General features: G+C 37.2%; 1 protein-coding gene across 1 annotated transcript; it reads left to right on the top strand.

The window, feature by feature from the left end:
* Positions 1–4,074: 4,074 nt before the first annotated feature.
* Positions 4,075–22,305, top strand: LOC139468052 (growth factor receptor-bound protein 2-like). The gene is made up of 5 exons (XM_071249749.1): positions 4,075–4,158; positions 10,335–10,432; positions 12,345–12,470; positions 15,079–15,253; positions 16,393–22,305. The coding sequence occupies exons 1-5, from the start codon at positions 4,081–4,083 to the stop codon at positions 16,555–16,557; spliced, it is 642 nt and encodes a 213-aa protein (XP_071105850.1). The 5' UTR covers positions 4,075–4,080; the 3' UTR covers positions 16,558–22,305.
* The last annotated feature ends 1,985 nt before the right edge of the window (positions 22,306–24,290 follow it).

Below are 24,290 nucleotides of genomic sequence, written 5' to 3'. Positions count from 1 at the left end.
TTGACCACTAGGCTACTCCATCGCCCCTGCATGCATAAAAACACGACTCTACGCAAAAGGTCTTGTAAAAAAACTCCCATGAAAAAGCAGTAAAGTACATGAACGTCAAAAGCTTTGTATAAAATTTGTCAGTTGTGACTTTACCTCGAAGGTCGCGAGATGAGCCATTTCCTGTGTACTACTTGTGCCCCTTGACAGATGAGAGGAAAAAGGAAGTGCTTGTTTGATAAAACGGAATTATGGGACAATTTTGGGGAATACCCTACTTTAATGCCACGTTAATGGAAATCCTACACCCCCTAAATGAACCTGGTCCTGTACCTAATCAAGTCTGAGCCAGACAAACTAGTGGTTGATAGCATGAACAACACATCCCTCTGTCGGAGCCACACATTTCGAAACCCGATCCTAGATTTGTCGTCTCTTTCGACTATCATGGGTGCTATTTGGATTTAGCCTGATCACGGAGGACTATCTAATATACTACTCAAGACAAGTTAAAAAACATTCTAATTTCTCATACGACTATAGTTAATCATGACATCACACATTTATTAGTCATATGAACAAATCGCGTGTTCTTTAACTTCTTTTGAGTAGTATATATAGGAAATCTTTAGGTGCGAGTCAGTTCTCCCTTGTGAATGGGATATTTCCAGGAATGCTGCATTGATGCTTGGCGGGGTGTGACAGTGGACACGTGATAACAATTAACAGCAACTCCATTGTGTTATATATAACTATATGGGCGACAAACACGTATCCTGGCACACAAATATGCCATCCACGTGAAACGGGATGTGTGTACGTGATGCCAGGCACGTGACGTGATTGCGTCGCACTCACAGGGTGATGTGGAACCGATGCTTCATCCTCGATAATTCGGTATGTTATATCCCATTATGTTTTATAAATAAAATAGAATGGATATATAATACACTGCAAAAGAAAGCACATGTATACACACTTGAAAATTGGATTTGACTAAAACATTACAAATGTAATTGAAACGTTACAAAGGATGAAAACATTCGCCAAAACACTGCAAATTAAAGGTCTAAACCACAACTATGATACCCGTCTCAAACACATCACGATCGAATAACCATTTCTTGTTTGTTTCATTTTTAGCCATCATCAAACATGGGTGTATACTTTCTTTTGCCCGACAGTTTATACTACTGGGCTCCTCCTTCGTTTTCATATTTAAAAAAAATTCGAATACCGAATGAAAAATGTTCAGCTTTAATAACCAAGGTTATTAAGTTATTTTGTTATAAACATTTCATAATGGATTCACAAAGATGAGTTGTGTGGTATATACAGAGTTTGTGGACATTATTATTATAAATTTAATCATTTGCAACAATTAAATATATTTAAATTCATATTTAAGTAAAGTATTTCAGTGCCTGTAACAAAAATTTAAATTGTTTGAAAGGCATTACTTAGTTGACGGATGACTGTGTCTTGCTTAACAACGGTATAAAGATCTATACCGAAACGTCGCCTTTACAGTATTAAAGAAGTTAATCTATAAATTGTGTTGACTTTATCAGAAATAAAGTTTTACACCGTAATACTTAATTTAATAGCCGAGTAATGACTTGACAACGGGTAATATTTAAGTAATAAGTAAAAACTGCTGGGATATTGGTGAGTGAGTGAGTGAGTTTTGTTTAGCACCGCTTTGAAGAAGTTTTCAGTTATATCCCGGGGTGCCAACTTGATGTAGGAGGAAAGTGATGAGGCCTTTAAGTTTACCACTTTGGTGAAACTCACGAACAGGTGCATGTGGTGCTAACAAACCACTTTGGTGAAACTCACGAACAGGTGCATGTGGTGCTAACAAACCACTTTGGTGAAACTCACGAACAGGTGCATGTGGTGCTAACAAACCACTTTGGTGAAACTCACGAGCAGGTGCATGTGGTGCTAACAAACCTAGAAACATACGCAGTGCATGCGAATCTGAGATTCGAACCCACGGTCACCCACGGTCACACGGGTGACACGCCCAGGGGACACAACTCTGCACAACAAATATATCTCCGCATGGATAGTAGAGCTTCAACGAATTATATATTATATGCACTGCAATTAAAAAGAAAAATTAAAAACGTCCAACTATGACAAATACAATGGCGTAGGGTGTGGATCCAAGAGAGTTCTTTTGTATACTCCTAGTTGTGTGGCAATCCGTGAATATCCGGGTTACAATGCATCTTGAAGAACACATGCTTGCCGTAAAAGGCGACTATGCTTGTCGTAAGAGGCGACTAACGGGATCGGGTGGTCAGACTCGCTGACTTGGTTGAAGCATGTCATCGTATCCCAATTGCGTGGATCGATGCTCATGATATCAATCACTGGATTGTCTGGTCCAGACTCGATTATTAACAGACCGCCGTCATATAGCTGGAATATTTCTGAGTGCGGCGTAAAACAATAAAACATCCATCCATTAATGAAATTGGAGATATGATACACTGGATAATCGGATATAGTGAAGATTTAGGTATTTCTTTGTCCATGGCTGAATATGTAATGTATGTAATATGTCATCTACACATTTTTACACATGCATATTATTTTTAAACAAACTTATTTATATTTACGAGTATATTTAACTCAACGCTAGACACACCCATATTTTTGACGGTCTAATTGTGACGTTGTTATTGCGTGCGTTTACGATCGAAAGCATGACACATGTATTATATGATAATTAAACTCCTTCTCACACATACTTGTTTGTGGTACCTAGATTTTGCGTAGCATCGTGTTTTTATGCATGCAGAGGCGATGGGGGGTAGCCTTGTGGTTAAAGCGTTCACTCGTTATGCCGGGGACCCGGGCTCGAATCCCCACATGGGTGCAATGTGTGAAGCCAATGCTGTTGTCCCCGCCGTGAAATTTCTGGAATATTGCCAAACGCGTTGTAAAACAATACTCACTCACTCTCTTTCTTTTATGCATGCAGTCTATTCCAATGAACCGACAGGATAGGCGAATATAATTATCAAAAGCGCTTATTACTGTATTAACCGACAGTCATATAGAGATTTTCATATTTTTGAAAGCAGATATTTTCTCGTAAGGCACTTTGATAAAAGCTATTCTTTTATCTGCTCCCCTATATCAAATAGAACTCAAATAAGAAAATGAATTAAAAAATATATTTTGAAAACTCAACTTTGAATATATTTTACAAGAAAGATATACAGTAAACTACGGTAATAACGAACACGCTTATAACGAACTGACCGATATAACGAACTTACTTTTTTGGTCCCGACTATTTGCTGTAGTTATGCTGTATATATGCTTATAACGAACTATGGTTATAACGAACTAAAATTAGTAGTCCCTTTGAGTTCGTTATAACCGTACTTTACTGTAACATAATGTGCGAAGTCTATGACATTATTCACAAATCTAATACAAAGGTATTCATATTCACAATACACAATAATAATATACATATACAAAGAAGATATATCCATTTATAATGCGCGGTGATTTATTTCACAAAGTGAATGCTCATGCTGCTACATTATTATTACCGCAGCCAATGGATCAGTGTGCCCTCGATTTTCATTCTCAGCTCCCCGGGATGTATGCAACCCAAACAGCTTGTATAGTGAAGTTTCTACTGATAACGTCCGGCTAGCTCCATTATAGGTACTTCTCCGCGCTATTCAAATGGACCTAGTTTAACGTTGTGTTCATTAAACGGTTAAATCCTTGCCTAACCAGAGTAACAAACCTGATTCGGTTTTACCTGCCTGGTACCATGTTTATAATTAATGTTCTTGCAAATTTGTTCGCGAAAACGTTTATATTCGCGCAAACGCAACCACGGAACTTTTTACAAGTAACATATAGTTCCCGCGATTACTAATATTTTTTCAAACATATCTCGGATAATGCAGATCTCGTAGACATAATATGTATAACATGATCTTTTAATGATATTGCAATGATATTCATGGAATTATTTTGAGTTTATATAAGTAAATGACAAATGGCGGTGTCGCGGAAGAATTGATCACTACCCACAAGCCTCTATGTTTCAACATGGAAGCATGTGCGAGGCACGACTTTACACAAACAGCTGATGACGAATTAAGTTTTAAGAAAGGAACCATATTAAAGGTAATAATACCAGTTAAAACATTAATCTAACATGTGATTTTGGAAATTTGAGCAGCCAGACTAAGCGTGCATGCACGTTCAGACACCTGTTGTTGTGTGCACTGCGATCACTCTGATGCTTGTTTTGATTTTAAACGGGGCATTTCTTTGACATCCAGCTTATCAATGAATCGCATTTTGTTAGTAATTTATTGAGTTGTGAACTCATTAATCTGTGGGAAGGCCTCGTTTCGATATGTCATGCAAACTCCGTGTACGCAACAAGTAAGAGAGCAGTTGTCTGCTGCCATGACAAGTGTAACTGTAACTCGAATCCGTATTACTCATCGACAGCTAGCATTTGACGATCGACTGTCATCGATACCAAACAGGAAATGAGAAACAATACGTTATTTATTTGTGGAGCAATAATTGTAGCATTATATCCCATAACACACGTATAATTCTGCTTCATTTCCTGTTGTTATTTACAAACCAAATCTCTTCAATTTTGCTCATAATGATAATGTGAAATAATGTCAATACTATTGATATTATGTATTGGAATGAGATTCAATTTGATGCACCATAACAGTCTTATTAGGAAATATCATAGGATGTGCTTGGTAAACATCAAGTATGTAAATTGTAAACATTATCAAAGAATTTGTTCAACAGGGTATTGTGTAATAGCAATACACCCTTGGTTGCCATTTAAAGATGTCAGTACAAATATTTGTTTCTAAAATGACAGGGTTGTTGAGTGCATGAGTGCCTGTTTTCAGTCATTAATGTAAGAAGTTGGAAATGAGTCTTCCTATCAGAAACATGCAACCTCACATTATTTTACGCTTGGAATACCTCCATACTATGCCAATAAGCAATGTCAGAAACATGAATGATGATGCTTATTATTGTTTTGCATCAAAGCCCATCTTTAAGAAATATTATATTTGCACGTTGATGTTTTCTTCAAACTCAGTATCTATGCTGCATTTAAATTATCATTGATTATCATTGATAAATAAAAATTGGTTGTCAGTTTATCATTTGCCATGTTTACAGTATACAATTTTTATCAGAATCATTTATATCTACATATCTGTATATTGCTAGTGATTCTAACTTAATCAGGTAAGCTGCTCTCATTAAGACTTAAACTTGGATAATACAGAAATGGATGAACTATTTCAGCAGTGGAAGACATTTACTGTCCCTCTAACCCTGCTAATACCAGGCTGCATCTCAATGTTATATTTATCATGTTTATGGTAGTATCTCTGACAACATTAACAGCATTAGGCTTGTCATTTGATTGTGAATAGCAGGAGTGACGGAATGTTGGCAATATTTATCTGCAGCAGTCTACTTTCTGAAACTGTTTTAAAAATCTTTAATTCATGCTTCCTACAAACCCCTACCGCTCTGTCACCTCCTACGGTTACTCTCCCAAACATAGGCTGTAGTTTCAACATGTACAAAACTCGACCATTTATGAAAGGGTGTTGGCATTGAAATCTGAAAAACTGCTTGAGAAGTCTTGAACGTTTATATTCCAAACGTGTCATGCTTGTGTTTACTTGTATTGGCAGTGTGCTCAGTATTATTACTATTAATACCTGACCTGATTATCCATCCAATAACATGTCAATCATTATCACAATTATGGCATATGTGTGTGGTACATACTTTGGAGATAAACATGTGTTTTCAGATTTATGCAGAGCTCCAGATAACTTTTTGAGCAATTGAGTTTTTACTCTAGGGTTTCTATCTTAATTGGGCTATTACATTTTTCATTCGGTAACCAATATTTTTTTACTTAAATTAGTGAACATTTTAAGATTTTGGAAAAATGAAATAATGTTTTATATGTATATTATATACCTGTTCTCAATATTTAGGCTTGGGGGGCACGGGTGGCCCAGTCGTCTAAGGCGCCGCGACTCGCTGTGCAGAGTTGCGTCCCTTAGGCACGCCAGAAACCTATGATTGTGGGTTCGAATCCCGGTTCGCCCCGATTATGTTTCTAGGTTTGTCAGCACCATACCCGTGCTCGTGGGTTTCACCGAAGTGGTAAACGTCTGAGACCTGCATCACTTCGGGCTTTCCTCCCACATTAAGCTGACACGCCGTGATATAACTGGAATACTGTTAAAAGCGGCGTTAATTCCAACTCACTCACTCAATATATAGGCTTGACTCGGAAAGTAAATAAGCTTGTAATTGTGTTTCGGAAATTAGCTCCTTTGTACGCCTTCTGAAAAAGCTTCATTGGATAATTATGCAAGCTATTTTTATACATTTGAGTTTTTCATTTAATGCATGCGTTACTGTACACAAGTTAATTGAAAGTAATTGGGTTTTGAATATTTTTGGGGTATATTTTACCCAAATACGCTGCTTATCTGTAGCTCTGGATTTATTTGTGTTTTTGAGTGGTCAATGCCCAGTATTTTATATTTGGAACCAATGGGTTTTTAACGATATAGTAAAATGCAGGGGTTATAGTCACTTTCTCACGTGCGCTCTTGGCGTGAACTTCTATACAGTTGTGAGACGGACATGGCATCCTCTGGAATGCTATGAAGTCATCCTGGAATGTGATGTGGCATTCCTTTTACAATAACACTTTGATTGTAGTTTGCAGTTGTCTTGTTGACACTTGGTATGAACATGTTAACAGTTAATCAGTATGTTGAAGGGATATATACTCCTTCAAAATATATCTTTGGAAGTTTGATTTGAGGTTTCATTAGAATATTGTTCTTGGTCGTGATCATGGACAACCGAAATGGAGAAACCAAATACCACTTGTATGGGAGTTTAATAATGCCACTGCATAAAAAAGGTAGTAAAAGTGATCCTAATAACTTTTGTGGTATATCACTTCTCAATATAATGGGTAAAATGTTTTCTTATGTTCTAAATAAAAGACTACAATGTTTCTTAGACTACCAAGGCATAATTGGTGAATATCAAGGGGGGTTTAAGAAAGATCATTCAACTATTGATAACATTTTCATTTTGCAAGCTATTATACAAAAGTATATCACTTGCAAAAACGGAAAAGTATATTGCGCTTTTATTGATTTTCGAAAAGCATTTGATATGGTTGATAGGAGTAAGTTAATGTATATTTTATTGTAAAATGGTATTCATGGCAAGTTTTTATGTATTATCCAGAGTATGTATAATCATGTTAAAGCAACTGTAACATACGATTATGGCAAGAAAATTACTGAGAATTTTGATAGTTCATGTGGGGTAAGACAAGGGTGTACTCTTAGTCCAGTACTGTTTTCTTTGTTTATCAACGAATTAGTTATATGTTTGGAAAGTAAATTCCAGGATGGTGTTTTTATCTCAGAGGAAATGTTAAATATAATTGCCCTGTTGTTTGCCGACGATTTAATACTTGTTGCAGACAGTGTATTAAAATTACAAAAGCGTCTTGATGAATTATATTTATACTCTGATAAATGGGGTATGGATATTAATACTGAAAAGCGTAAAATCATTGTGTTTAAAATGGGAGGACCCTTGTCAAAAAATGAGAAATGGTATTATAATGGTGAACGTATGAATACGGTTAACACCTATAAATATTTGGGACTTGTTTTCACTCCCAAATTAATTTGGACTAAGGCCTGTAAAACTTTATGTGAGCAAGCAAGCAAAGCACTTTGGTCAGTTAAATCGTTAATAAGACGTTATGACATTTTAGTTACGGAAGCATTCTTTATATTTGATAAAAAAAATTGTTCCGATATTAATGTATGGTGCTGAGATTTGGGGATACATAAAATGGAATACGATTGAAATTGTTCACCGCAAATTTTGTAAATTTTTACTTCACACGGGCTACAGAACTGCAAATACAGTAGCCTATGGTGAATGTGGTAGGTATCCACTTCATACTATTTATTATGTAAAATGCATTAAATATTGGTTTAAGATTTTGCAGATGAGTCCAAACAGATACCCATACCAGTGTTATAAAATGTTATTATCCATTGCTGATAGAAAACTTCCTAACTGGGCATCACATATCAGACTTTTGCTAAGTCATTATGGTTTTGGGGATTTATGGGCTGCACAAAGCGTTGGCAATGCAGAATTATTTGTACATATGTTCAGCGAAAGAGTTAAAGATTGTTCGTTTCAAGATTGGCATGCATCTCTATGCAGCAAGACCCTCTGCTTCTATAAACTGCATAAATCTAATATCGTTTGTGAAAAATATTTATCAAATATTAAGCATTGTGAATATAGAAGGCTAATAACCAAATTTAGATGTGGACAGACTACTCTTGGTATTCAACTTATACGTAGGGGTGTTGCTAATATTGAGGAGGATGCCGTCTTATGTAAACGCTGTCATGTAATTGAGGATGAACTTCATGTTATATGTACAACTGTCCTCTTTATGCAAGTCGGCGGGAAATGTATATCCCAAAGACAGTTAATCATAATTATTTTTGTTTCCAACAACGATGCAATGATAAATTTTGCAAAATTTCTTATGTACGTGTTCTCAACACACACACACAAAAAAGTATCAATTAGGTAACTCTTAGATAAATAAAATGTAAATGTATTTTGTACAATGGGTCAAATGGCCTTATACAAATAAATCTGTCTATCTGTCTGTCTGTGTGGGAGTTTAACATATGGTGGGGGTGTTGGGTAGCCTTGTAGTTAAGTGTTCACTCGTCATGCTGAAGTCCCGGGTTCGATTCCCCACATGGGAACAATTTCTGATGTCCCCTAATGTGATGCTGCACAGTGTGATCCAACTCAGTGATGTCAAAATAATGATTAGCTTTGCTCCTGATCTGCCTTGTCAGGGTAAATTGATTCACTATCAGGCAAATCTTACATTAACCATGTTAACAGTGGTGATTCTAGCTCAGGATAAATGGTTTGGGTGGTCAGGATCAGAGACTTGGTTGTTGAGTGTTGGCAGACCTAGATGGCATGGATCGTTGCTCACAGTATCAATCTGTGGTTGTCTAATCAAGACTCTGCTAGTTGCAGGTCGCCGTCACCTAGCTTATATAGTTGAGAGTGGTGTGGTGTTAAACAACAAACATGCATAAATGTACATGTAGAATTATAAATACTGACCTTTATGATAAGGATGTTATTTACAAGATACAAATGCAACTACTGACTTCAATAAGCAATTTTTTGTAAAGTGGCCATCTGTACAGGGGGGAAAATGTGACAATGATGTTATGCAGAATTGTTCCTTTTGTATGATAAGAGCTAAGTTTCACCCCACTTTTAGCAATATTAAAAAAATTTCACATGTATTACATACAGACAATATACAAGAACCATGTTCTTATAATATGGGCGATATGGTTGCCAAGTGGTTTAAGCGTTCGCCTGTTATGCCAAAGATCCAGGTTCGAAGCCCCACATGTGTACAATGTGTGAAGCCCATTTCTGTTGTCCTCCGCCGTGATACAGCTGGGATAGTGCTAAAAGTGGCCTTTTAAAAACACACACTCACTCACTCACGTTTAACTGTAGAGGGTCATAGTTATGTCCGTTGTTGGGGATGTAATTGTTGTTGACATGGGTATTGGATGTCAATTCAACACCATTATAATTGTAATGGGGTACTTGTTTATGTTTGATCGTAACAATCATCAGGTGAGTGAGGGAAAACTTGGCTGCCTCGGTCCATGATCACATGATCCAGACACAATCCTTTTCCACTTAATTACAAGCTAAACAACAAACACCAAACAAGGTCAAGATATTCCCTTGTTATCAGAGAGTTTTATTCCAAAGGTCATCTTGGAGAGAAATTACATGTATGTACCAGCATTCCTAGTTATGTCCCCTGTCTCATAGTGATCAGCACTGTGGTGATGTAGTTCGTGGCACAAAACAACATGCACTTACTCTCACTATTTAGCGGGGTGGTCGGGTAGCCTAGTGGTTAAAGCTTTTGCTCGTCACACCGAAGACCCGGATTCCTGACATGGGTACAATGCGCGGGGCCCATTTCTGGTGTCCCCCGTTGTGATATTGCTGGAATATTGCTAAAAGCGGCGTAAAACTATACTCACTTACTATTCAGTCTATGTAGATTGGATACTTGGGCCTATCCTGTCCCAGAACAACAATGTGAATCTTTTATTGTGACAGGTATGAAGACATTTCTTATGGTTCTGTTTCAGATATTGAGAACCGATGAAGACAAGAACTGGTACAAAGCTGAACAAGATGGAAAGGAAGGATACATACCAAATAATTATGTAGAACTAAAGCCACATCCGTACGTTTCCTCATCTGATTTGTGCTCTAGCCAGGAATTCCTTGCAAATTCTCCACAGAGAAGATAGTGTGAAAAGTGAACCAAATTATTATTTGTATAACATGTGTAAATGTTTCTTAAGTATTGCCACAAGTGTCTCAATTCAGTGTGGAAATAAATGCCTGTCTGTGGCAAGTAACTTTTCTGTTGGGCTGCAGGAAATTTTCCTCCATCTGCCCGACTGTCTGGCAGATAGTTTTAAGACTACTTACATATTCAATTTTATCATATAAATGATATTATCATAGATGCTCAAGGAATGTTTGCATTATTTCAACTGAACAAAGATGCGATTTGTCCCTTTTTTTCACAATGTTTCGCCCGCCGTGATATTGCTGGAAAATTGCTAAAAGCTGCGTAAAACCATAGTCACTCACTCACAATGTTTCAATATTTATAATGGTGGTTGGACGATACAACGATGCATTGATGGATCGCGAGTAAAAAATATTGATTCATGCCTTAAATGTTTACTTTAATGGTTGTTACACCAACCACTAATTAGTAGTGAAATTTAGTAGTGAAAAAGTAAATATTTTAATACACCATACTTGACACTGCCAACTGTTAATCGTCAGTGTGCCATGTGTTTGGCCATCCTGCCTATGAAAAAGATGGCTAAACCACCACAGATAAGAGCACATACAAGTATTGTGAGACTTATCGGATCGTGAACAACATATCGTGATATGTATCGGATCGCACAGTTGATGTATCGTCCCAGACCGAATTTATTATGTCTGAATGCAGGCAGGTAACTTTGAAGATATGCAGGCAACATTTATGGGTCACCTGCCTGACTGTCTTGTTGGGTTTCAAAATTATTTCAAACACTGTCTCTATTTATTAAAAAGTTGTTACAAGACCTGAATATAGGCAATATGGTTATTTTACCAAGTATGTTCTTAATTTCTATCTTACAACATGCACAAAATCTGTATATAAATATGTCTCATGTATAACCTACTTAACCATTTACATAAGCATGATTAACAGAATATTGTCAAGATTATTTTACTCACAAATACTTTCTTCTTATTATTTTTAACATGTTCAGCAGTGTTCCTTTAAACTGGTAAAATAAAACTTCGAGCAAGAATTGTTGACGTATCACAAGAACAAACTTGGCATTCTCATAAATGTGATATCATTACGCCAGGTAAAATGTTAGCTGACTCATCAAGTTCATGTTTTTGTTGTCGTGTTATACATGAGAGGTTTGCCTTGTATCTGTTTATGACAACTGAAGGTTAAAACTGTATTATTGTGATTAAAATCCTGCAACAATATGTATTGCAAAAAGTTAATGGGTTGGTGTATTGAGAAAAGACTTAAGTGTGTATCAGTAATGACATGAATGAAAATCGTTAAAAGTGGACGCAAGCAGCATGTTTAGGGCAATATATTCCAGTACAATATTCCAGTACAATATTCCAGCCAATATGCAGGGGTTTATCTGGACCTGCTCAGAGACCAACATTCGGCCCCAACTCTGCAGTAAATGACAATACAATACCCAATTTGAATATTAAAAAATCCCAATACCTCAGAATTTTCAAAAATAAGTACTCTAAAAAAGTCAAATTTCGAACCGTCTCTCAATTCTCCCCCCTCACCCCCAGTAGATCTGCCAAAGGCACTTTGTTTAGAGTCTGAGATAAATCCCTGACACAGCTCTACTGAGAGCTGCTTATCCTACATCAGTGTCAGGTCAGAATTGGGCCCAAATTCTTGAGTTTGAATCCTTGGAGATATTTGAGCATTGTGTAGATGTTCATGTTCAGGTGGAAGCATGTGACTTAAGTCTAGTTAGAATTGCTGGAGTCTGTCTGTTGTGCTCTTCCATGTGCAATGGTGGCCATGTTTGTTGCAGGTGGTATGTTGGTTCTATATCACGGATGAAGGCGGAGGAGATGCTACTGAATGGGAACCATCAGGACGGGGCCTTCCTTGTACGGAACAGTGAGAGCACGCCGGGGGAGTTCTCTATATCAGTCAAGTAGGTTGTGCAGTCACTTCACACAGGTCCAGAAAAGCTGTGTGTTCGCACGAATATAAATCATCATTAACAAATTACTTTTGAGCTCCCGCCGTGATATTGCTGGAATATTGCTAAAAACGGCGTAAAACCATACTCACTCACTCACTTTTGAGGCGACAAATTTGAATCTACTGGCTAGAATTTGGCTCTTTGGATCATTTTTGGTAGATGTAAGTGTTATGAAGCTTTAATATTAAAAGAACTAAAATTAGTACTTGGGCAATAGCTTTTGGAAAATTTGAACCTTTATAAATTTTAATTTTTCAATTGTTTTTTTTTGTTTTTTTGTGTGTCCATACTAATATGTAGCCAAATAACCAGTACATGCATACATTGAGTAAATTTCTCATGAATGAGTCTTCTGAATCTCGCTATCAGGATGAAAAATGAAGTAAACATAAATGATCTGCTTGCAGCAAATCTGATCCACAATTGGGTAGATCCCTCTAGGAACGTAATGACAGACGATCGTGATTGGCAGATTGACTAGTTCTATTTTTAGCCTGAGGGAATCCCAGAGCAAAGAGAAAACAATGTCGACGCAAAAATAAATTATCAGCAGGTTTTAATAATGTTATTACAGTGTTCCCTCGTTATTGCGCCCTTCAATATAGCGCAAACTGTGTTAAAGCATGGCTCCCAAAATTTACTAACATTTTCAATAAACTCAAGTTTTCCAATGACACGATGGTTTCCCCCATCTCAGAAAACATTATCAGCTGATCACCGCGATCACATAACACCGGAAATACCTGTCAACAAATTCGAACTGAAGTGGGCAATTTAATCCTATTGTTATGATATCTGGTAATAAAAAAATCTTTGTTTATCTGGACTAATGTTTCCAATATATTTTAATTATTTTCAAAATTTCATTCAGTAATAATGTTTACAATAATTTTGGCGAAATCGTATGTGAAGTGATCGGAAGATCGCACTCACCGTTATTAACAGCAACCACGGTCTGATTGACGCCTTGAAACAAACTTTAGTTGACAGAGAATGGATACATATATCATAAATGCGATACTTTGATTCGTTCAAAGTCATATTTGTTTTTGTTGGACGATTCCATTTCAACACGTAATTCTCGCTATCACGTGCACGGGGGCCTTGACGATGACTGGTGAGACTGGTTCCATGTAAAAAATGATACCCGGCAATAGCGATCAGCTCCTTTGCTTAGGGTTATTATTATTTTAAATATTTTTAGTAAAAGCTGCATCTAAATTGACAAGATATTGGAATATATTATTCCTGATATAAAAATAGTTCCAGATACAACTTTTGCCGATCCTTGCATTTAAAATCCTGTAAAGTTATATCATTGGGTGTGTCTTGACCGAATCACCGGTAGATTCCAAGAAAACGTGTGTACAGCTGATTGCTGTGTCTGGCTTACTTTACGAGAAAATGCACAAGGTAATGTTAATCCCTGGATATAAAACAATGCCTAGCTGAACAAAAAATACAATTTAAACGGTATATCAACATGTCTGGTGATTTTTTATCTCAAATTTCAAATTTGTACTGACAAAGTTTCTCATCACCCGTTCGTTTGCCTGACTGCGCTGAAGGGGTAAGGTGTAATTTTTTTCTGCGCATAATATTCAAATTTCTTTTTTCCCAAAATATTGAACCCGCTAGAGGGGGGTGCGCATTATACATGGGTGCGCACTATACTCAAGAAAATACGGTGTACTGTTTTGTTGGTCGTCTACCACCTGCGACTCGACCTTCGTTAAACCGCTGATCATCTATAACACTCATCAATTATTTGGACCCCGAAGGTAGCGTTGTAGCGAGGGATCACTGTATTTTCTTTCTGACAAACGGAAAGGTCTCAATTTACTAATTGTAATGACTGTTTCATTGCGTCAACACTGACGCAGTAGAAAATATTTTTAGCGTATTTTCAATTATTTATGCGTCAAATACGCAGGTTTTCTGTGTCAGGGCAAACCCTGTCCTAAGAAAATTAAATAATTAGTTACGATCATTAACTAGCACATCGATATGCTACTTGTTCAAGACACTCTAGAGTTGCCTGTAGGCTTCACACTGGCCTGGAAAGATATTTGTTGTTTAATGCCGCACACAGCAATATTCCAGCTGTATGATGGCACTTTGTAAATTATCAAGTCCTTACCGGACCATCTAGTGATTGACATTCATGAGCATCGATCTATTGGATTGGGGTACAATTACATGCATCAATCTGACCACCCAATCCCATTAGTCTCCTCTTACGGCAAGCATAGCATGGGTTGCAGAAGACCTATTCTACCCCGGATCTTCCTGGAAAGTACTTGTATTTCTCAGGGAAGATTGAGATTAAAGAAAAGAGTTCTTTTCTTTTAAAGTGCTAGCATTTCCTTTTCATTTATCATGTTGATGAACAGTTTCACTTGTATTCAGGTATTAAGATTAATAATTACTGAACATATGCTTGAAAAATTGAATTATTCTTGGAAAAAAAGGAAACTTTTTCAAACACACTTGCAAATAGTAGTCTCATTCATCTGTTTAGTTGATTTTCACTTTGGTATAATTTTCTGACTTTCAGATATCAAAATGGTGTCCAGCATTTTAAAGTATTACGAGATGGAAATGGCAAGTACTTCCTTTGGGTGGTGAAGTTTAATTCCCTGAACGAACTCATTGAGTACCATCGGACATCCTCCGTCAGTCGCCAACAACCTAAGCCAATTTACTTGAAGGACATGGAACCTCAGGTCCAGGTAATAGAGCTCAAGTAAATCTGCTGATAACCATGTGTGTCTCTCTATTTGTGTGTGTCTGTGTGTGCCTGTGTCCGTGTGCTTGTCTCTGTCTCTCTGTGGCTGTGTCTATCGCTGTCTCTCTGTCTCCATCTCTCTGTGTCTGCCTGTATCTGTCGCCATCCCTGTGTCTGTCTCCATCTCTGTCTCTATTTGGGGCCACGGGTGGCCCAGTTGTCATAAGGTGTTGTGTAGAGTTGCGTACCTTGGACACACCAGAAACCTATGATTGTGGTTTGAATCCCGGTTCGCCCCGATTATGTTTCTAGGTTTGTCAGCACCATACCCGTGCTCGTGGGTTACACCAAAGTGGTAAACTTCTGAAACCTGCATCACTTCGGGCTTTCCTTCCACATTAAGCTGACACGCCGCGATATAAGTGGAATACTTTTAAAAGCAGCATTAAACTCAACTCACTCACTCACTTGCAACAATAATACATTTGTCTTCCACAGAAAAAAAATGATATAATCGCCTAGTAACTATAATCAAAATTTTAGTTTTATCAACATTTGAACATGATGCTCATCATGCTCATGATGTCACTCACTGAATTGTCTGGTCCAGGCTCGATTATTTACAGACAGCCATCATATAGCTGGACTATTGCTGAGTGCAGCATTAAACATAAAACAAATCAAATATATCGATATACGATAGTCCAATGTGATTAGTGCCTAGAACAAGTGACCGCCTCTGTGGTCTAGTGGTAGAGCGTCCGCCCGGAGAGCGGAAGGTCCGGGGTTCGATCCCCGGCCGCGTCATACCAAAAGACGTTAAAAGATGGTACTTGTTGTTACCCTGTCTGGCTCTCGGCATTAAAGGGCTAAAACAAGGACTGGTCAGCTCGGAGTCTGTATACTGTGTCTGAGTGGGGTATCCATGTTAAACTGCGGCATGATATCTCAGTGTGCTAGCACTATAAATCGGCATCAGTCCGGACTAGTACAAGCAGCCACACACACACATACATGAGCTTGCACGTCGCTATATAAGCGCAATAATCTTGGACGCGACATTAAACCCAATTTCACCTCACCTCACCTCACCTTGAACATGTGACATTAGCCGAAGTATGAACTGTTCATCTTCATTTTCAGTATGTGGAAGCCATGTATGACTTTTGTCCAGAAAGCTGTGATGAGCTGGCATTCAAGAAAAAGGAAGTGATCAAACTTATCGACAAGGTGGATGAGAACTGGTGGAAGGGGGAACTCAAGGGGGTGATAGGTGTCTTCCCAGCCAAATATGTCAAGATGAAATAACACCGGGAGGGACAGCGCCACAGTGACATGCTTCGTGATCGGCATATGCTGCACAAGTGTTCTCTTCAGTGACATGAGCCAGACGAGATTGTGAACTTAAAAGTCATATTTAATTCCTACATAAAGGTATTCTCATTGAGTATCATGATACAGTTATTTGCAAACTTGTGTTTGTAATTTAGCTTGTACACCAAGTGCCAACTTCATTTTATCAAACCCAATTTTATGTGTTGTTTACGTTGTGCAGATTTGCTTGAAAGCAATTTTTACGGATTATTTGAGCACCCCACCAGTCTTGGAGTATTTGAGATATTTCTTGGACAGTGTTATGTTAGTGTATGGGATAAGTGTGAATGTAGTACAAGCTGTATCTAACTAGAGCAATAATTATTTCCTGGGTGCTCTCAGGCTTTTGTGTCCTGGTGGATGTGTTGAGCTTTGTACTAACAGTGAACAGGACACTTGAAAATGATGCATGATAGATTTGCGTGATTTTTTATGTTTTGTATTACTAAATCTGCTCATTTGTCTTAAGTTAGTTTTGAGGTATGATATTGATCTGATAGAAAGAACCTGAAGCGTTAAATGGTTTTCAGCGTAAAAGTCATCTGACTAGAGGTTTCAAATGTAATTTGGACGTATCAAATCAATAACATACCTCAAAATTCGTAGCAAACGTAGCAGGTTTATATAGTCTACCATGACAAAATAAAATGAAAAGTGAACGTCAGTGGTAATGTGGTACTTGGCTAAGTCTGTTGTGAGTAGTTTAAAAATGATGTTCTCACTTAAGGTCAATTGCCTTTGAGCAAAGTATGCTGTGTACTTGATTTATAGATTTCCATTGTTATACATTACTCACAGTGTTAAACTAACACAATGTAGAGGAGCAATTGTGAGACAAAATAGAAGGCCACCCCTCAACAAATGAAGCGGATATGGCATTACTTGCAGGGTTTATTTCTACATACATAACCATAGAAACGACACTTCAACAATGTGATGTTGTGAATGTGACCTTGCAGTCAATGATAGAGAAGAGTCAAATTTCAAGCAATCTGTGTCCCTGAAATTTATGATATACTCACATAGTCATTCATTATTTGGTGTCAGTTCAGTATGGATTGACACACAGGTTGAATGTTCGAGGAACCTCACTGTGACTGTTTGTACCCTACATTTGCTACTATCATCAGTATTTGAAACTGCCTGCAAATAAGGAAGGAGAAATAATGATTTCTCTAATGATTTGCTATTACAATGATGCAGTTGTGAATGTTTTGAATTAGAGGTGTGTTATTGAGATTTGAAACTTCTGATTTGCCAGCAGGTTCTACTAAGTCATGGAAGAATATACGTGTTGACAGCAGCATCAGTGGTCATGAGAATTGTTTCTTGAACAGTGATTCACGTATAGCACATGTGTAATTATGTGACACTGCTAGGATGGGTTTGTACCAAAATGTTACACGCTTGATGCTCCAACATTCTCTCACAGTTTGCCATAATTGATAGTTTCCTGTAGAATATGAATAAGAATTTCTGCAATGCATCATTTTGAATAATTTAAGAGCTATCTTTTTTAAATTTTTGAAAGGAAAGACTTTTCAGGTGTTGAACACTTTACCTCAAATTGATTCACTGTTGAATAATTGTCCTATCTTGATAATCCTTTTGATTGATAAGCCTGTTATCGTCAACCTAAATATTATCATTATTATTACAATGCAAAATATTTTACATACTTTGATTTGCCATGTCTTCATATCTGTAAATATTGTACATTGTAAAAAGAAAAATGACATTTCTGAACTTGCACAATATATCTCCTTACTATGGCTGCATTCGACAGGGAGTACTTTTTCAGCCAAACTGTATATTTGTGTTGATGGAAGTATGATTATGAGGGCTGTTTCAGTGAAAGCAGCTGGAACCATGGTAACCTGTAATAAGGTGGCTGGATAGTTTAAACTTGTTGCCACGGTAACTATTGTTTGAGAGCTACTGTAACTATGGTAACTGTTTGACAATGGTCTGCATTAGTTATATTCACATTTGCTGCAGTTTGTAGTTAGATATATAGAAAATATTCCACCTCTTACATGCTGTAGACAAACCATGGGTAATCCCTCCCAAGCATTTTGACTCGAGTCAGAAAAATGCGGTAAATGTTTGTAATGGTGGTTTATGGTGAGGCTTTTTATCAGCATTATTGTGTTATGTGAAGATATTGCCCTGATTTATGCAACGAATATGCCTGATTTACTTTGCTTTGAGAGTTTTTGCATTTACTAGTGTAGCGATAATTTTTTTCATAGTAAGGAGCATAGCCACTGCAGGGTTCGCATAGGCTTGAAAAGGTCTCGTTTTGAGGCCCATCTTGAAAATTCCTGGAATATAAATTCTGCCTTAAATATGCCTTAAAAATGCCTTTAAAATGAACGGTGTGCCTTGAAAAGGCCTTGACATTTTCTTACCAATGCCCATTATAAAAGAATTGCTTAGTACTCATAAATATGTTTTTTATATTTTTTGAAAAAAATGTATAAAATAAACATTTGAAGAAAGCAATTAGTAGGGATCTCTTTACTGTTGGAAACCATAGTTATCTCCCTTCCAATGATCGTCTGCATCTCTTCAGAGTCCAATATTTAATTTGGATTTCCTTACATTTGTGGGAGGGACCCTTGAAAAGGTACTGGTATTTAATTTTGTGACAAATTCACAGCGAACCCTGTACTGCAATGATGCAGATTTTGTTTTTAGTTTAATTGGTCATTGACTAGGGAAGCTCATTGTGCATGGTTGTTACCTGTCCTCCTGTAGAATTCAACAATTTTTATCAAAATGTTTTAAATTTGTGACTTGAGTTTTAGAATTGAACATTCTTTATTTTGGAATTGAATTTGGGTCATTCGAAATGCTCTCTAGGCATGAATTTCTTATAATAACATTACACATTTAGCACGTTAATATACTTAGATAATGGGTCAAGGTCATTCTCAAGGTCATGTTTTTAAACAAATGTTTAAGATGCATTGACTGTGGCTAAATAAACTTGATGCATGTCATCCTGGCAATCAAGGCTTGAAACTGGTAAATGTTTTCGAGTGACCTTGCATGATGTAAAAGTCACTGTGAAGGTCATCTATTAATTATGTGACCTTGATATTTATTGTGGAACCTGCACAAGTGTTTGCATCAGTAAAGAAATTGTAGCTTTGTCGATTTTTGACTGCAATGCAGACTCTTCAATAGGTTTAATACATTTTTTGTTAAAAATGAAGGTTTTTGCTCTGTCAAAGCTTTTGCTCATAGACTGAGTAAATCTATATCACGAATGTGTGGAGCATGGAGAGATTTGTTGAAGATCTCCTGCAAAAGATAGGACTTTTTCACACTGTCATGCAACCACAAGCTTTAAGCATCTAGAAAAGCTGAACTTATGGTGATCAATATTAACATTTGCATGATGATATAGCCAACTGACTGTGGTGTGTAGCCGGTGTCATAAAATGATTACTGTGTTTTCATAATGGTTGGCATGGATTATTCTGTCATTCAGTATTACCGTATGTATAAATAGTTAGCATAGATTTTACTGATTTTCCTTTGGTCAAACCAATCTGGATATATATTGATGCGTCCACCTCCAGTATGCCCACGCATACGGACACAGCATCCTCTTTGTCCATTGTAGTAATATTGCAGGATCTCAGATTTGCTGTCTCCCTTTCACTTGTATAGTGTGCAGACATTGATTGTTCTATGGTGGTTAATTATGCCTTATGATGTACATGATTCTGTGTTTGAAATAGAGAGTGTAAGTCATGGGGTCCTTGTCATAAACTAAATGATATAATGTCCATGTCATTAAAGTCGTATCTCGTGTTCCGATATGATCACTCTGTGTTAGGATTTGTGGTCACCTCTATTGAAGGTTGAGTGAACTCAATCCTGAATGAACTTTGACCGCCCAATCTGAATGGAGGAAGGGTTGGTCCTTGAGCCAATCAGATGTCAGCTTTCTAAAATAATTAGGCTTATGTCTTTACCATCTTGATTCAGAACATTCTATTGTTAACAAATGAAAACCCTCACAGAACATTTCTTCAGTTGTACTAACATTTGGCTCTTCTGATACTACAGGGTGAATTATATGTCAACAACAATGATGGCACAACATTTATCGTATGAATTCGGAACAAGCCGAATAACTTCATTATCAAGATACAGAAATGAGATATGCAGGTCTGAATGCTTTGCTTACTCTTTGAGAAGTTTGGAGCGTAGACGCTGATTAGTTGATCAGAAAGTTCACTAGGTGCGATTCCTGGAGATGTCGTCACATATAAAAGTAACTGCTTTTTAGTGAGATTGATGGTATGTCAGGTTCAAATACTGTAGCAGCAATCATCGAGGACCCCAGGACCCTCTTTCCTCTAACACTGTATATCTATCACAGAGCTGAAATAATACAGTGTGTTTCTGTAACAGACTGGGACTGAATTTCTGTAAATGCCAAATCCTCTGTAATTGATTTCATATTGGGTTTGATCAGAATATGTCATTAAGACATGGTGACATGGTAATTAAGACATGTAACATGATAATTAAGACATGGTGACATGATAATTAAGGCATGGTGACATGATAATTAAGGCATGGTGACATGATATTTAAGACATGGTGACATGGTAATTAAGACAAGGTGACATAATTAAGACATGGTGACATGATAATTAAGACATGGTGACATGGTAATTAAGGCATGATTACATGATAATTAAGATATGGTAACATGATAATTAAGACAATGACTTGCATGTGCAGCCATTTTGTGTATAGTGTGCAAATCAGTACTCTTCCATTATTTGAAGTTTGTGAGGTGTTGGTGACTGCTGTGAATGGAGCCCGATATCAAGCCTGGGGCAAATCAAAGTACCTGTGTGATCCATGGTGGCCAACAATGTGATCAGTTCAAGACGTGTATGTACATAATAACTATAAGGGAGCATTCAAAAGTTGGATGTTGGATAAAATCTTAATTCCTCTTTCTCAAATTTTTGCTCTGAAAATAAAGCCCATCTCCATCACAGGGAGAAAAAGCAGTATCCGAAAAAGCAGTCAAGTTGATATTCTCCAAATCTCTTAAGTAATAACGATGGAGGATTCGTATGACAAAAGAGCCTCTTTTGGATGTTGACATTTTCACTGGAGGTTCTTTAGGGTTTGGTATCCAACACTGAACTTTTAAACTGCTCACTTATGAGAATAATGTTGAAATATTTGTACTTTCGTTATTCTTCAATGAACCTGAGAGTGCAATGAGTGTCCAAACATATACTCATTGAAATATGGAATCATTTGGTGACCTTTTGCAATAATAAGTTTCCTCTGGACATAAATGTATGGCATCTTGTGATTTAAAAGGAAATGTATTGGCATTCAGGTTTGAAATGGAGAAGGTTTAGTTACAGTGATTATCAATGTGGATGGTCTTACACCATCCAGTCTTAACATGTGACACATTCGGCCTGTTACTTGACTAAGTATTGTGTATATCTAAGTGCTGGACTGTGCCAGGCATCTGTTGTTATATGTATATGGTTATTGTATACATTTGGCTTTGTGTGCTCATGTTTTCAATATGCTGTGCATTTGAAATCTGTTTCCTCTTCATGTGTAGCTGTCTGGAACTCTGTGCATCCTTGAATAAGCCCTGGGTGTGTTGACATCTGAATTGTCAATTGCAGTCATTATTTTGTTTCAAAGGTTTCAAATATCTTTTTTTGATTTTTTTTTTAACCTATAAGTTTTAACATATAAAAGGGAACACAGTTTGACCTGGGGTTTAATGTATTTCTGATTTCTGTGCATTGTTATGCCTGGTGTATATTCAAGGCTGGCGTTTATTCATGGCATCACTTGTTCAAGGATTTACAGTAATATTAAGTCCTTACTGAGTAACTTCCATCATTATCGGTTTATGCTATTTCAGTTTCTTGCACTTTCAATCTTGTATGAGTGTCGTGCTTCAGTTGTCAAACCAATATGGAATCTTGGGTAAAAGAAGCATTTTCACTTGGCATGGGAGCATGTTTGGTTTAGTCAAGAATTATTTTTCACAATAAGTATGGAAAATACAAACTCCCTTTTTCTTAAATTAACAGTGTTTGGATGAAACTGTAAACAAGATGTTGACCTTGACACTTCTTATTATTATCCCTTATACCGGTAAATTGGGGGATGTTTGTAGGATAATTTGCCTCTGTTAGTCCGGATCACCACCATCCTGACAAATTCAGTTTGGATAATCAAGTGACATTATGATAAATGCATGATTCATTTAGTGTAAAACTTAAAAATCAGGAGGCTTGCACTCTGAATACTGTCCAGAATAAGACTTTGTTTTGATCATAAGTTTTGATCATAGGGACACTGAAATACTCACTGTCAATGCTTCACAGATTTGTATACACTGTTCCTCCATCAACCATGAATACATACATCCACTTGTTGCATAGTCCCACTTTTTAAACAAGGAACCAGCCTGGTTCCAGCGAGATGGAAACCTACGGATTCTCAGACGAATCATAGTGCTGACTATATCGCACAAACAGTCGTATTTCTTGTGCAACATGCACCACACATGACTTCAATGTCGGGCTTGGGTTGGGTTTGCACCAAGTTCATGCAGTCATACACATGCACTGTAAATGGCCTAATTTCATGAGCTGACTAGAAATAGACAGTCATTACTACAGCACAAAGCGGCGTACGTATTCACGGGTGATGGAGGTGTGTAGAGTATACAAACCTGTGAAGTATTGACAATGTCTCTAAACTTTGATTGCGTCAAGTCTGAATGAAACAGGCCTTGTTTCCCAGGCAGTCCGTATTTGCATCCCTCAGCTTGTTTGATTATTCCTCGGGGTTTTAGGTTGTTACTGCAGGTTTTACACGTTGTTATGCCTCGAGTACAGAAGCGGTTCTGTAAGCTGCTGAACTGCATGATTATGGCCCGATTCTGGGGTATGCCCAAGGAAAAGGCCGTACCTCAGACATAATGAAGCCTAAGTTATAAGTTGAGAGTATTTTTATCTTGTGTTTTATCTCTGATACGTGTACCAACAAATGTGATGACTGCTTATACTGTTAGTTAGGTCTACTGCATCCTTGATTATACAGTGCATTATATCTCCATACGATTTTGATACATACCCTGGACCATTTGTTACGTTGCTTCGTAATGAGCCCTATTCAGTTGGCACACCATTAAAACTAGCTATCCAATCAAATTGTTCTCATGAGCAAGAGAAATCCTGTGGAAATAAGAGTGATGGAGGTTGTGACATTACTTCCGAAATGACCAATAGTGGCGAAAGGGTCCAGGGTTTTTATCACAGACTGGAGAAAAATACAATACCCTGGATGATAGAGGATGGGTCTACTAATGCCCAACAATGTCTATGCTCAGATATATTATACATGCTGCTTCTATTTAATGCCACAGATGATATTTTTAATCATAATCATATGCTTTTTTCATATGGATATGAAATTCAATGGTTGTAAGCCACAGTAGGTTTCCCATAGGGGATGTAACCCTCGCCGATGTGTTAGAGTATTAACTTTCATTGAAATTTTGACATAGAAGTAATCAATCTTTGTATATGAGGTGTAATACTAGCCACTAGCATCATCTTTTCAACCTGTTGGTCCATTAGAAT

This window comes from Haliotis cracherodii, unplaced genomic scaffold (assembly GCF_022045235.1).
Source record: "Haliotis cracherodii isolate W230 unplaced genomic scaffold, xgHalCrac1.p SCAF_2, whole genome shotgun sequence".
NCBI lineage: Eukaryota > Metazoa > Mollusca > Gastropoda > Lepetellida > Haliotidae > Haliotis > Haliotis cracherodii.
The sequence above is the reverse complement of the archived record's forward strand: the minus strand, read 5'-3'. Positions and strand labels throughout refer to the sequence as shown.